General features: G+C 42.1%; 1 protein-coding gene across 2 annotated transcripts in view; it reads left to right on the top strand.

Annotated features, from left to right (window-relative positions):
• The window catches only part of STX7 (syntaxin 7), a 42,678-nt gene that overhangs the window by 25,167 nt on the left and 1,618 nt on the right, over positions 1-15,893 (top strand). For both annotated transcript variants that reach the window (XM_073337342.1, XM_073337343.1), the window contains 7 exons: positions 2,199-2,268; positions 5,285-5,375; positions 6,649-6,786; positions 7,691-7,743; positions 9,856-9,946; positions 11,764-11,836; positions 13,709-13,791. In XM_073337342.1, coding sequence (XP_073193443.1) covers positions 2,199-2,268; positions 5,285-5,375; positions 6,649-6,786; positions 7,691-7,743; positions 9,856-9,946; positions 11,764-11,836; positions 13,709-13,791 — 599 coding nt within the window. The remainder of the gene's footprint in view (positions 1-2,198; positions 2,269-5,284; positions 5,376-6,648; positions 6,787-7,690; positions 7,744-9,855; positions 9,947-11,763; positions 11,837-13,708; positions 13,792-15,893) is intronic.

Genomic DNA, 15,893 nt, shown 5'->3' with positions numbered 1-15,893 from the left:
CATTGTCTCTGATCAGCAGGGCCCTGGAGAAAATAAAGACGGACAAGGCCAGGGTCCTCCTCATTGCCCCAGTGTGGCCCAGGCAGCACTGGTATGGGACCCTCTCAGGGCTGGTGGTAGCTCCACCATGGCAGTTGCCGCTCTGCCTGGACCGGCGCTCTCAGGACCAGGGCCGCCGCCTCCATCGCAACCCAGCAACACTTCACCTCACCGTGTGGCTGCTAGGTGGCGAGGAAAGGACGTGCTCAGAACAGGTTCAGCGTGTCCTCCTCGAAAGTAGACTGCCCTCCACTCGCCGCTCCTATGTGGTGAAGTGGTCTCAGTTTTCAAGGTGGGTGGCGGGCCAGGGCGTTTCCCCAACAGCCGCCCCAATCCAGCTTATCCTTGATTACCTCCTCCACCTGAGGGCCCAGGGACTGGCGCCCTCGTCAGTCAGGGTACACTTGGTGGCCATATCAGCCTTTCATCCCCCGGTGCAAGGGCACACGGTGTTTTTCCATGCTATGACTGGCCAGTTCCTTAAGGGTTTGGACCGCATCTACCCATATTCCAACCCCCTGGTTCCACAGTGGGACCTAAACCTGGTGCTGGCTCATCTCACAGGGGCCCTCTTTGAACCACTGGCCACATGCCTGGTCTCACCTCTTGTGGAAGGTGGCCTTCCTGGTAGCTATCATGTCAGCCAGGCAGCTCTCGGAGCTCAGGGCCCTAATCTCCGAACTGCCATCAGCTGTTTTTCATAAGGACAAGCTCCCGCTCCACCCACACCCCACATTCCTCCAGATGGTGGTCTCCACCTACTACATGGGTCAGGACACTTTTCTGCCAGTCCTCTGCCCCAAGCCTCACACGACTAGTGAGGAATGCCATCTCCACATGCTTGACGTGAGGTGAGCTCTGGCTTTCCACCTCGAGCGGACCAAGCCATTCAGAAAGTCTTGACAACTGTTCGTTGCCTTGGCTGAGTGTGCGAAGGGTCAGTCTGTTTCCACTCAGTGGCTTTCTAAGTGGATCACTTCATGCATCTGTTCCTGTTATGAGCTGGCGGGGGTTCACCTGCCACCCATTGTGAGGGCACACTCGACTCGGGCACAGGCCTCGTCAGCTGCCTTCATGGCCCACATCCCCATCCAGGACACTTGTAGGGCCGCCACGTGGTCTTCGGTTCACCTCGCACTATGCAATCGTCTCCCAGGCCAGGGATGACACCGACTTCGGCAGGGCTGTCCTCTGTCCTGGGAACTTGTGAACGCCTACCCACCTCCAACAGATATAGTTTGGAATCACCTATTGTGGAATACACATGAGCAATCACTCGAAGAAAAAAAGGTAATTGTCTTTTCCGTAACTGATGTTCTTCAAGATGTGGTGTTCATGTCTATTCCACATCCCACCGTCATTCCCCTCTGTTGGAGTTGTCTGGCAAGAAGGAACTGAAGGTGGGGGGAGTGCAGCCCTCCTTATACCATGCCAGGCAGGCGCCGCTCCAGGGGTCACGGGATGGGCGGGGGCACTCCCCCCTACGGGTACTGCTAGGGGAAAAAATTCCAGCACCGGTGCATGTGGCGAGCACACATACCTATTGTGGAATAGACCTGAGCAACACATCTCGAAGAACACCAGTTACGGAAAAGGTAACTGTCTTTTTCTCATTGTATCCCATAAGAAAATGACTCTTTAAAGCATTTGAACCAAATGTATAAATCAAACTTCAAATGTAACCCTCAATATTCATTTTGTATTAGTACTACTTTTAAGCTTAGGCATGTTTTGTGAGCTGCTGTTTCACTAACGTACTAGTTATGAATATTTAGACACATGTCAATATTTTGTCAGGCTTTCAGATGTTTGTCTGATCTAGCGCACACACAGGATGAATAAACCAGTACACAGTTTGTATTGCTTCTTAAAATAACTGTAGATAAATTTTGAGTTAAGGAGTCTGGCTTAAACTAACTTCATCCTTGCATCACCACTTGCTGCTTAGATATTTCAGCATGTTGTGTTCCTTGGTAATATAGTCTAGGATTTAATTTAGGCTTATTAAAATCACATTTTGTTTGGCCCATCACAGGTGTACATACGCTTGTTGACAAAAACGTGTATGGTTTTAGAGTTGTCAAGCAAAAATGCATAAAACTAAAGTGGGAAATATATCTAATTGGATCATTAAAATCTCTCTTCCTCTTCACCAACAGCTGCAGAAATACAAAGAATACTGCATCAACTTGGAACACCACAAGACACGCCTGAATTGCGGCAACAGCTGTAAGTACTTTACATGAAGATCTCTCATTTCACTGTATTGTAAGTACTGCCTCAGTAGGTGACAGTGATTTTAGCAAAGTGCCCAGCCTTGTTGGGAGTGGGATGGTGGAAGTAGAACAGACGTATTAAAGTTTAAACATGAAAAAATTAATCTGAGGTATTTTTGTAACCTATAGGATCTTGCCATGCTAACCTACCTAACTGGCAGTTCTCAGTACTTCTGCTGAACATATGCGTGTTTAAATGTAAACACAGACAAACTGACAGCACTGGAAGGTACTGATTTGGCTCTAGGGATTTAAAAACCTCCAGAACGTTCTTTTTGTAGAGCACGCAATGTGGCATAGTCTGGAGGGGGGGATGCTTTTGTGGGGTACTGCAAGAAGGCAAAGTGAAACTGTTAAACAATGCTAACCACAGTATCTAGTGAAATTACAAGGTGAACATATGCCGAAAATACTAGAAAAAGCAGAAGTGAAATAAGGCCAGTTGTCAGAAGTTACACTGCAGTTCAGCCCTCTGAATGTGGGCTTTCATTCATGTCCCATTGAAGGAGACTACTAGCCACTCTGTTCCTCAATACAGAGGCTCATTCGACTTGGACCAAACTCTACTACTTTTACTCTTTAATCCTAACACACACGTGCACAGGCTGCATCTGCAAACTCCTTGAGTGAGAAAGTTGGCAGACTTCTCTGTGGCTGTTAATATAGCACGGTAGCCACTGAATGGCAGGAGGGAAGTGTACATTAGACCAGGCCTGTTACATTCATTCTGGGCAGGACTCTAATTACTCTGAGCTAGGAGTACAAAATTGGTGACATACAACCCTGGATCCACAATGGATTTCTTACTGATGACGGTGATTGGAAGTAAACTCTAACACTTATACAGTAACTAATCTTTGAGTTTAGTAAAGTTCCTGTTGCACTTGGGCATCATTCAGCATGGAGCGGGGAATGGGGGGCGGGAGGGGATGCTGCTGGGCATTCTAGTGCTGCTTCCTGGTTTTTTAGCCATTTGCACATATGATTGCAGTGATTATATATTGAAAATTAAGGACATAATTGCATACCTACATTAGTTGAAAATCTGATCTTGGCTAGTATGGTTTGATCAGATTATGCCAGTAGTCCCCAAACTCTTTACCTTGCATGCCCCCCTCTCCTCCGGTATGTGCCCCGCGAGCCAGGGCTGGGAGCAGGGACACATCTCTGGGAGGGAGGGGAAGTTAGGTGGCGGAGGCTGGGGCCCCAGCTGGAGGCGGGGCTGTGAGAGCTAGCCTGGGCCCCAGCTGTGCCCCTTCCCCTGAACATTCGTCCACACTCCTCCGTGGGATGTCCCGCACTTTGGGAACCTCTGACTTATGTAATGTTTTCTTTGGATTGAGGGTAAACTGGCTACAACTACATCTACAAAACCAAAGTTATTCTGGTACAGTATGGGGGAAAATTGAACGTATACCAGAGGAGTGATGCTCTGCTCCCTGAAACTGGGGAAGCCATGTGCCTTTTGTTGTACAGATTTGCAATCTGGGAGTACTTTTATATCCCTAGCTGCTTCTAAATGTCCAGGAAAATAATGATGATGATATGGCAGATGTTTAAAATATCTGGGATGGGTCTGGCATGCTTCATGTTTTTCTGTTTGAGTCATTCTGCAGAATCTAAGCTTTCTTTAAAAAAAAAAAAAAAAAAAAAAAAACTGAGACTGTGAAGATCCCTTTCCAGTCACTTTTGAATGGTTGACTTAAGCAGTGCTGTTTGCCTCAGTCTCCAGATAGACAGCGCCTCTGTCACAATTTCAGTCTATGCTGCCATTTTACAGCGCTGCAACTTCCTTGCTCAGGAGTGTGGAAAAAACCCATCCCTGAGCGATGCAAGTTTCAGCGCTGTAATGTGGCAGTATAGACCGTGCACCAGCGCTGGGGGCCACTCCTCTCACGGGGGTGGCTTTTTTACAGTGCTGGGAGAGCTCTCTCCCAGCACTGGTGCCACAACTACACAGCCAGCACTTTAACATTGCCAGTGAAGACATACCCTGAGAGGTGGGAACTCCTGGCCTCTGTTACCTCATTGAAATGTTTTGCCTCTAAAGCTTAATGAGGACACTTTTTGGTGTGTGTTTTTTTTATTGAAACAAACAAACAAAAATTAACCCTTTCATTGCTGATCATTTTGCAGATGAAATGGGGGAGGTGATTGAAGTTAAACCCCTGGGGTGAGGAAGGGAAGGAAATAGAAAGGGAAAGTAAGGAGCATCACAGGGATGGAAAAGGCAGTGAAGGAAAGGAGGATGAGGAAGGCAGAGTAACAAAGGGCATAAATAGCTGTGCTCCTAACGGTGAGTATCTTTCTCCACTAAAAGATACTGAACAAATAATACAAGTTTAGTTACCACATAAAACACATCCTCCCCTTATATTGGTACAAATCTCCAATTGACATCAGGAAGAAATTTGCTATAGATTTAGTGGGTGGCATGATCCTAAATTTACACCTGAGCCAAAGACCACAATTTAAAAAATGAAAATTTGACTGCTAAGTTTCCTTTTTAGATAAATCAAGTTTTCCGGATCTTCTCTTTTTTAGAGTGTGTCTGAAGTCTGCTATATGTATACTTCATTGTTCAGGGGCCACCGCAAAACCATCTTGATTCATTTCATTGAGGTTGCAACTTACTTTTTATTTTTCTACAAATAATTTTGCTTAGGGATATTTCCCAAAATTGCTCTGGTATTTGTAACTTTTTCTGTACAATAGCCAGTGGCCCTCTTGTGGCCGATTCCACTGCTAGATCATTAATTTAACATCATTTCTTTCAGGGTCTGTGTCTCATCCAACACCCGTTTGAGTGATCAGTTCACAGATAGTATAGTGACTAATAGAAATGCCAATAAATAAATCTTTAGTAAGACACTTGGTAACTTTCTTCTAAAAATACTGCTCCTGAGCATCAGTGAAATTGTTCCAGCAAAATAATCCAGTGGCTATAATATAGACTGTGTTTGGTTTAGACAGCAGAAGCAGCAGCATGCAAACCAGCTTGCCAAAGAAACTGACAAGAACATTAAAGAGTTTGGGTCTCTGCCTGCGACAAGCGAACAGGTATAAAAATGAAGAACATGGATCATTTGAACATAATGTTGGCTGATGTAAAGTATCTGAATGGCTTTAGTTATGTAATGAGAGCAATAATATGAATACGAGATGTTGACAACATCCAAGTGAGGTCTGTGTTTAAAATGAATGTTCAGTGCTATGCAGAAGTCACGTAATAGGCCTCAACTGCAGTAAAATGCACAACAGCTTTCTCTAAGCAATTGCTCCTACCGTGTATCAGAACTAAAGCACTCTGACAAGAATTGCTACCACACAGGGTAATTACTATTGCTGCTGATGGTGTGTTGTTGTGACCTGTAGGATTAAGAGATTTAAAATGAGTGAATATGGTCAACAGATGATAATTATTTAATCACTTCTCTCATTCATGTTTGCTGCTCAAACTTTGCACATGGTACATAAATACCTCTGGGACCCCCCCCCCCCCCCCAAAAAAAAAATAAAAAAAATTGAAGTGCCTCTTTTGCTTGTCCCTGGAGTCTGAAAGTTTGTGGTAAGAAACTCAACCATGTTGTTTGACCAGACTGTTCTCTCCCACCCTTGCTCCTTGACTCCAAGATGGAAAAGTGGAGGTGATTGACTAAGGGCAAGTTGTAGCTCTTTGCAAATTCAAAGGGAGGGTCAATCTCGAGGAAATTCTCTCATGCCCTCCCAGTGTCCACTCTCAATGGGAGTAGATATTGGAAATTGATATTTTTGTGACACATGATTACAAGGTCATTTCTCCTCTCGGGTACAGTTCAGGGCATACATTCAGCGCTTCTGTCTTATAAATAAATCAGTGAGTTTCCCCTCCTCCCACTGATGCTCTGGGCTGTTTTTACACAGTTTAAATTTTACAATATCAAAATATTCAGCAATTGTACAGTGCACCTACTTAATAGTTAATAAATAAGACAGAAGTTCTCACTAGTGGTTTACTGAAAGCTGTCTGGATGTGAGATGCTGGATCCTCCTTAATTCCGGCTGTTAAATACCAATAAGACAGTTGAAAATACATTGCATTCCTAATACTACTTTTTCACAACTGCTGTAATAGTGTTAGGGTTGTTATGTGAACCCAAATGGGAGGTAGTCCATACAGTCTCAAATGGGAGGGAACATGCCCATGATACCCTCTATTTAAAGTGTGAGGCCCATACTAACAGGAAGAAGGCGGCGGGGGGGGGACCCTTGAAATAACTTATTTGTAAAGCCTTGAACAAGAGCCAGCTTGTTTTATGTTGTTGTCAAAATCTGTCTGTCTTTCCTCCAATAGCGTCAAAGAAAAATACAGAAAGATCGTCTTGTGGCGGAGTTCAGTTCTGCACTAGCCAACTTCCAGAGGGTCCAAAGGCAAGCTGCTGAGAAAGAAAAAGATCTTGTAGCCAGAGTAAGAGCCAGCTCTAGGGTATCTGTAAGTATCCAGAAATATATTATTATACTCAAACGTTATTTACATAAAACCTGCCTCTTAGCTTGAGAGCCGCATTCTTACAGGAATTCTCAGTATTGCAGGAGATGTAGAATGTACACACAATGCCTGCATAGTTGTGTGGTGGGTTTTTTTACTTTGCCTCTGAACACAAGATATTAAATTTAAAACTTGCATTTCAGTTTAATGGTTTGATTATGGGAAAAATAGCTTCATAATAATTCCTGATTTAAAAGATTTACTTTGTCCTTGTGCCTACATACGGTTTTACAAAGGTGTTCATAGGTGCTCCGCATAGTGCATATTCCCTGATCTTGCTGTGGGAATCATATAGGTACATCTTTGTATGTCTGTAGTGTCCCCTAAAGCAATAGGGATTCTTTTTGGACATAAGGATCCATCTGCTAGACCCCTTTGCAGGATTGAGGCTGTAATGGGCATGGAGTAGGAAACATTGAGTAAAGTAGTAGCTTTCGTTTAGACTGTCTTTTCTTAGATCCGTCTTTAAATTGAACTTTAGTTAATTTTAGAAAACTAAACTTTTTTGACATTTGGGAATGCAAAATTATGCTCTGATTTTTTTTTTTAATTTTTATTTATTTATTTACTTACTTTTTTAATGTAGGCTCAATCCTGACCTTTGACTCCATGAATACAACAGCAGTGTGTATTGGCATAAAATATATTGCAGGCTGCTACCAAGCTCAGTTTTCTCTCTCACGCGCACACACACACCAGCCCCACGCTGAGAACATAAGTGGCATTTTGTTTTAGAGCTAACCAAAGTTAAAGCCCCTTTAATCTTGTTTCATTATGGGAATGTCGACAAACACTTCACTATGTGCCCATCACTCAAATAAAATGGTAATGTTTGCTTTTCCTACAGGCTGGTCCTTCAGAAGATGGTTACAAAGAAGGAACACTTGTCTCTTGGGACAGGTAGGATGACTGTGCATAAACCTTATAACTTGTCTTGTAAATTGATTGGTTAACTCCAATAATGGGGACTTACTTGAGATGCACTGTGTACTGTAGTCCCCAGTTTTAAGAGACTTGTGTGGTGAAACAACATTAAGATCACTTATCCAGTGCATTTAAATAACCTATTTGTTAAGGCACGCTATGTGTTTCTTTTGTTGTTGTTTTTTTGTACCCCTCTAAAAGCTAATGATCACAAGCTGCTAGTATTCTACAGAAGTTGAAATTAGAACTGAAAATATCAATTTCAATAATATCTTCTTTATTCTTTTTTCTATTTTTTTTAATTTTTTTTTTAAAGTTATTGCTTTAGGGTCTCCTGGCCTTTAATGTGATCAGTTTGTTAACTGAAACAATGGAATTTGATCTCGTTCGTTCGTTCATTCTTCCCCCTGCAGAAGGAAATAGAAAACTAAAATTAGTTGTTGAAAAATGTAATACAATTATATTACAATAGAGCCCAGAAGCTTCAACAAAGATAAGGGCCTAATTGTGATAGGCATAGTACCAAACTCTCCTTCCTCCTAACCCCCTTGCCCCCCCCCCCCCCCAAAAAAAAAAACCACACCAGAGTTGCTGCCACCAAATGAATCTTTATTTCCATGTGTAATGGACTCCGAGCTAAGGATTTTACGTGTTTGAGTCATTCAGGTTAGATTTAGCTAACCCTGCTGCGTTCCTGATTATTTTCAGAGACTAAACCACCAACTGCAAGATAAGGGGGAGAAACAGGCTAGTGGGTGGATATATGATGTTTAATAACCTTAAGTAAAAATGTACAAGCATAAGAAAAATTTTCAAAAGCCTTTTTAAAATTCGTATGAATTAACAAACATTTAAAATGGAATGTGCTTCCTCTAGTTTGTGAGGATCTTCTGAAGAAAGGGAATGTGATAAGGAGCTTTCATCCAACTATGCCTGTAGAGGACAACATAAAAACAGTTCAGCCTTTTGTCTTTTATCCTTCCAGATTAGGACAGCTGGGCCTCTAAAACTTGGATCAAGATATTTAACTATTCAGTTTTATGGATTAATACCTGCATTTTCTCAAAGTGGCTTCTAAATCAGACTCCACTAACGAGGAAAGGCAAAATGGAGTACAGCCTCCAAATGACACTCCATTCAGAATCCAAATCAAAAGATGCGTTTAATATCTGCATGCTTAGTTAGAAAATGCTGAGCCAAAACACTAGGTTTTAAGGCAGTGGTGGGCAAACTATGGCCCACGGGCCACATCCAGCCTGTCAGGCCTTTTAATCTGGCTCTCGAGCTCCAGATGTGGAGCAGGATCAGGGGCTTGCTGCTGCTTCCAGGAGCCACGCGGCATCTCCCCACTCCAGCTCCTATGTGTAGGGGCAGCCAGGGGGCTCTCTGCACACTGCCCCTGCCCCAAGCGCTGCCCCCCGCAGCTCCCATTGCCCAGGAACCGCAGCCAATGGGAGCTGCAGGGGCAGCACCTCTGCATAGGAGCCATAGGGGGGCATGCTGCTGCTTCTGTGAGGTGCTTGAGGTAAGCACTGCCTCCACCCCTGAGCCGCCCCCTGCACCTCTGCCCCAGCCCTGATTTCCCCCCACCCCCCTCAGTCCCAGTTCGGAGCACCCTCCTGCACTTCAAACCCCCTCATCCCCCAGCCCAATGCCCGCTCCCACACCCTGAACTTCTCATTTCTGGCCCCATCTCAGAGCCTGCACCCCCAGCCAGAGCCCTCAGCCCCTCCTGTACCCCAGTCTCCGATTTCATGAGCATTCATGGCCCACCATACAGTTTTTATACCTTGGGCCACAAATGCCCACCCCTGTTCTAAGGAGTTTCATATGTCAAAGCTGTTTAATAGCTTGCTTGTATAACTTCCTTTATTGAGGGCCTGAGGATTCAGGCCTTTCACATCAGCTGTACATAGATTTTTGCAAAGGTAAAAACAACATCATGTCTTGTTAATAGTGAGTTTAATGTGTATTCTCTGTACTTTAATATTTTTAACATGAAGTGTTTTTCAACTTTGTGTATAAGAGCAGTTCAGCCAGTCTGAGTATTCTTCGGGTTTTTTTGGGGTTGTTTGTGGTTTTGTGCAGTCAACCTCAAGCACAAGTGCAAGATGAAGATATTACAGAAGATGATCTCCGTCTTATTGAGGAGAGAGAGTCCTCCATCAGGCAGCTTGAGGTAAGCAGCGCTGCTATGTGCAGCGTTAGAACAAACTTGAGAATACTTCCTAATGCAGCAGGTATTAACATTATTGGGAGGAATCCATCATTAAAAATTAGAAAATTATTTTTTTAATGCAGAAATTGCTTTTACGCAGTAAGTAAAGAGCTGCACGTGGAATTCCCTACACAAAAACAACTTTTCGCTGTTCTATTAAGCAGTGCCATGGTCTACTAAGCTCTCTTGACTTCACTGGAGGAATAAGTAGTCACCCATATGTCTACCAATAAGATAGAACTTGGGTTTTCATGCAGATATCCCTAGAACTATGGGGTGGTGTTTTTTGTTTTTGTTTTTGTTTTTTTTCCCCCCAAAGACTTCTCATCCTAAAGCATCTTTACAGACATGCAGTGTAGCCCAGTATTGCCATTTGTTCTTGTCCATGGCTTGTTCCTCCATTAAGTCCATCTTTTTTCAAAGGCAAATTTTAAATAAAATGCAAAATGTCCCCTCTACAGGATTTTCCAGGTGTAGGTATTTTTCAGTTCTTCCTGGTATCCATTGCCTTTAATATCATTGTCTGGAAATGCAGGATACCCATTTTTATTACATTTAATATGTTTAACTCCTATTTATACTATGTATGCATATAAAGTACCAATAGTTTGGCACAGGAAATATTGACTCCAGTAATGACTGAATTTTTCTGAGACTGAACAGAAATGCTTGAGGACAATCCATCTGTCTGTGCATTCATCTACCAATAGCAAAACAAAAAACCTTGGATGGGAGAGGCAGGGGAAATTCCAATATTTTAAATCAAAAGAAGTACTAATGAACATATTAAATGACTCAGAAATGGAAATATAGGTTAAGGATTAATGGCATTGTGGCTGTTGTGGGTTTTGAAAAAGTAACTCCCTTTTAAAACACCAGTGGAAATGAATGATGGATTCCAGACTGACTGATATTATATTGAGCTCCAGCAAACTCCACCAACAATTAAGAGTCTGGAATTTGACCTTAAACAGGCAATTTTGGTGACGCATGAGACAAATAAAATCCAGTCCTCTTTTTCTTCATAGGCTTTGCAATACTGATTAAGAACTTATTTTTGTGAAAAAACAGAGATGTGGGTAATTAGATAAATAGGAAATGTAAGCAAAACAACAAGGTGACATGTCACTTTATCATAACCACATTGTAATAGTTAATATTGTGTATGTGTTACTGCCCTCTACTGGATTCAACTATTTTTTGCTAACTAAGGGCTGGTCAATAAGAGTTGCACAAGTTTGAGTTAACAGACATAGTTAAATTGCTGGAAAACCTTATGGGAAGACTTATTTCCGTTTGGTTTAAGTTCTTAAAGAAATTATTTAAGGCATATTGAGATAAGCTAGACTTAAACTGACAGAAGTGTGTTTACGTTGAATTTTGCACTATTTTAACTAAGGTCATGTATATGCAGAGAGTAAGCACTAGATTTCCACCCCAACTTGCTGCGCATTAATTCTCTGCATAGATAAGCCCTAAGCTAGTTTAAGAACACCTTTAGTTAAGCCATTGCAAGTTTCTGTGTCGACAAGACCTTAGAAATTGGCCTCTTGCACTAATAGGATGCACAGTGCAACTGATTTTGCGTATTTAGATGAACACGATAGTATTCTTTTAATCCAAATTAAAACTTGAGCTTGAAAAAGAATTTATATTAGCTTCTTGGCACAGGAAACCATAGCTGCCTTGTCTGAAATAATGCACAATGCTTAGCCAACCTCAGGAGTGTCCCATGGTATTTGCTAATTGTTTGTTTTTTAAAAAAATTTCTCTTGCAGGCAGATATTATGGACATCAATGAAATATTTAAAGATTTAGGAATGATGATTCATGAACAGGGTGATGTGATAGGTAAGCACAGATCATAAAATATTTTAGAAAATTTACATGAAATTTAGAAATTGGTGGGGGAGAAAAGAGAATAATATCCCACTGGTTTATGTAATTATTCATCATGATGAATAATGCTTGGATCTTATTTTTAAACCACAAAATCATGATTTTCCAGAAACTAGCAAAATGAAATTTGATGTTTTTGATGCAGCTTTTTTTGAGTTCTATATTGGCAGAGATTGTTGGGTGATCTGTTAAAGTAGTCAGGAAATCCAGTACACTTGGAAAAATGGCTTTAACTGTAGTTTCAGGTCCTACTCCTTTGTTTTGAGTTTTGCTTCCAATTTTTGTGAGGTTTTAATTGCACTTATTTTTGTGAAATGTCTTTCTCCCCATTTCTGAGTGAATGACCAACCTAAAATGGGGGAAAAAATGCAAAGTATAAAGAAACTTCAGGGGGAAAAAAAGCAACGTTTATTTCCTCGGTTCTTTATGTTGGGCAAAGCAAATTAAGGGCTTGTATCCACTTACTGGGTGTGGTGATTGATCCACCGGGGGTTGATTTAGCAGATCTAGTGAAGATCTGCTAAATAGACTGCTGATTGCTCTCCGGTACTCCACCAGAACAAGAAGCATAAGGTAAGTTGACGGGAGAAACTCTTCCATCAACCCAGCATGGTGTAGACATCATAAAAGGTCGACGTAAGTTACATTGACTCCGGTTACGTTATTCATGTAGCTGGAGTCGCGTAACTTAGGTCAACTAAGCCCCGTAGCGTAGACCTGCCCTAAGCTAAACCCACAACAGACACTGTTTTTCCAAAAAAAGATCATCCACACAGGGAGTTACACTGTTGTCATTATGTTGGTTTGATAATGCCAGTAAATTACCTTGAGTAAGCCCTTAGTTAGTTCAGTAAATGCAAATTTAAATGCACACCATTTTCTCAGAGTACAACTAAATAACACTCTTCTAAGCAATAGTCACAGACTGGCTGTGGGGTGTGTGGGTGTGCGCGCACATGCGCGCACGACCACAAAACCGTCTCAGTTACTGATCCACCAAATCTTTCAAACAAAATTTCCATCAATTGAATTTCATACCAAGTGGTGGTATTAAGAAGTTCTGGGTCACTCATTTCATCTGTCACCACTTTCTTCTCATATCTACACCTTTCTCTGAGCTGTAAGCACTCTTCAGTTCTCAAACACCAGCTTTCTGAGAAACTATCCTTATTGGTCCACATCGCAAGCCAACCCTCCGCTTCTAGAATACCTGAACTTGGAAGTTCTTATAATATCTGAAGTCAACCTTGAAATACTCTGGGCGCTTCAGAAGTTAGCCTGGTCGTTGTTACAGTACACACAGGAAAAATGACAAACGAGGAAAGTTCCATAATGCAGTAGGATAAAGTTTGTGTGTTAGTGAAGGTAAATGCAAATCAAAAGTGATTGTTCTTGCACTTTGCTCTATGTGTATTTGAGTGTTTTATTTACTGTGTTTATCAAAGTTAGTTTTAATGCTTTTTAGGGATACAAACTTATTAACTTTTTATTCAGGAGAGTAAAATGAAAATAAATACCATGAGGTGATGGTAAATTACTACCTATAGGTCCTGTTTATACCATGTTGTTGATTTTAGCCATTAATCATTCGGAGGGTGGTGGTTTTGTCTTGCAGTAAGTACTTTACCTGATGCAATTGTACATAGAAATTCTAGGGGTAGGCTTGTTGGGATTTAATTTTGTGAGAGTAAATGTCTGCTCTGGGAATATGGAAGATCAGAAATTCAGCAGCTGTAATTGAATTAGTAACAGGTGGCAAACACATGAGGCTTTTACTGCATCAGGCTTTAATTGAAAATTTGACTTTTTCTTTCTTTTTAAAAGACAGCATAGAAGCCAATGTAGAAAATGCTGAGGTACATGTCCAGCAGGGAAACCAGCAGCTGTCAAGAGCAGCAGACTACCAGGTAATATCTGTGCAAACTGCCAGTCATCTATCAATTGTCCCTTTCAGTTGTTTGTCTTAAACCACAACTTCTATAATAAAAATTAATTCTTCCTCGTTAATTTTTTTAACGGTTTGGAGACTTACTCAAAGGCCCAAGACTGGCATAGGATAGGATCTCTGGGTGACTGTTCCAAATTCAGCCCAGGTTGATAGTAACAAAAAGTCAGTGCCTTCTGAAAGTCTAAAAAACCATCATAACTGACCCTCTCCTTTCCAGTACAGTGAGGGAAGGCTTGAATGTGCTTGGGGAATGAATCTATCCTTTACTTGGTAACTTCCGTAAGTCAGGATCGGGGTTCATTGGTAGGGCAGTATGGGGAGGTTTTGTGCTGCTGCTGGTCAGGCTGCATAAATCTCTTCTGCGCATAGAAGACTTTGCTTTCCAGTTTTTGCAGTGTTCACGGACTTTAAAAATAAAATGAAAGAGAAAAGTTTTAGAAACCTGTAAAAGGCTTCTTTTTTTTTTTTTAAGTCTATTTAGAGATCCTTAAATTTTGGCCTGGGTAAAGATAATCTTATTAGTAATACATTCTTTTCCTTGAACACTTCTCTGCTCAAGTTGGCCTTCTCATTTTAAAGTCTTACACATGTTGCAGTTATAGCCAGGCAAACAGATCAATGGGGAAAATTTTATTAAACCTGTATTTGTCTGCTGGCTTGTAAGGGACAAAATAAGGTGGCCAACTTTTTTCTAAAATATAGGCAGGGCTGGTAGCACCACTTATTAAGATTGCCCAACAGTTCCCATTATAAGACTCTGTTTTCAGTTGCTTATAAGTTTCCACGCTTTAATGATTTTGGCTGAAGTTTTCCAGAAAATTTCAGCCAGGCAGACGCTGGAATGGAAAATGTGTCTTAAATGATTCATCCGTCTCAAAGAACAAGGCTAGCGGAACATTGACAACTTTTGTCCACGCTAAAAAATTCTGGTGACCTTTTTATTTGAAAAGTTTTAGCATCCCATGGATTTTGGAGAGGGACTTGAAATTTGGCTGAGGAATGGCCTTTGTGTCAGGATGGGCCTTTTGACATCCCTGCGAAAATCCATCCAAATTTGGCCAAGTTATAAGCCTTTGGAAAAAAAAAAACATAGTTCATACATACTCAGTAAAGACTTACTTGATATTTAGCAGCTAAAATATAATTATTCAATCCTCATTGAGCATGCTCAAGCCTCTCGCAGCTCCTAGTGCTGAGCATATTGCATATGTGCCATCCCCACAGAGCTACTGAGTATGCTCCCTCCAGTTCAGGGCTGTGAGGGTGAAGCCAGACCTCCCCTGTAATGGCTGATCCCAGCTATTCTGGGACTCAGGCCCTGGAATGGAGAGCCTGTCTCTCCTGCATTCACAATGACTTCCCTGCTGGTATCCAGGCAGCATGGAGGAGGAAGCCATCAGATTCATCTGCAGGGAGTGAGGGAGGAGGGAACCAGATTGCCATGTGGGAAAGGAGTAGATTGGGACAAGGAGTCCAACAAGACTGCGATTGGAAGGGTGCAGGGGGAGAAACTCGGGCTGGCTCAGTAAGTAGACTGGAAGATGGAGATGGGAGAGAATGGTTGGGCAAGGAGACTGGGAGTTAGCTTGGGAGACTGAGTGAAAGTGTGTTACTGGCGGTGGGGGTCTGGGAGCGGGCTGCGTGTCAGGGAGAACACTGAATTTTTACTGTGGGGAGGGGTGGAAGACTAGAACTTGGAGGAGATGCCTACCTCCTGGTTCTTCATCCCAGTTATCCCCTCCCCCCTTCTTTGTCCAGGTTCCAGTCCCAGTCTGTCTTCCTCCCTGGGCTCCTCATCCTAATTCTGCACCTCCCAAAACACACCTTGGTTCCTTGTCCCAGGCTCCTGCACCCCCAACCAGCTCACAGCCCCTATCTCCACCCATACTCTCTGCCTTTGTCCCAGTCTACTCTTTCCACTGTCCCTCCCCCTCCAGCCCTTACTGACAAAAAATCTAAATATACATTCTCCCTGGCATCTCAAGAAATGTAATGAATTTTTCCAATGTGAATTCCAAATACCCTTGAAATCTGAGTTAAGTTATAATTTTTATTTGTTTC

This window comes from Lepidochelys kempii, chromosome 3 (assembly GCF_965140285.1).
Source record: "Lepidochelys kempii isolate rLepKem1 chromosome 3, rLepKem1.hap1, whole genome shotgun sequence".
NCBI lineage: Eukaryota > Metazoa > Chordata > Testudines > Cheloniidae > Lepidochelys > Lepidochelys kempii.
Note: the sequence above shows the minus strand (reverse complement) of the source record. Positions and strands in the feature narration are given on the sequence as shown.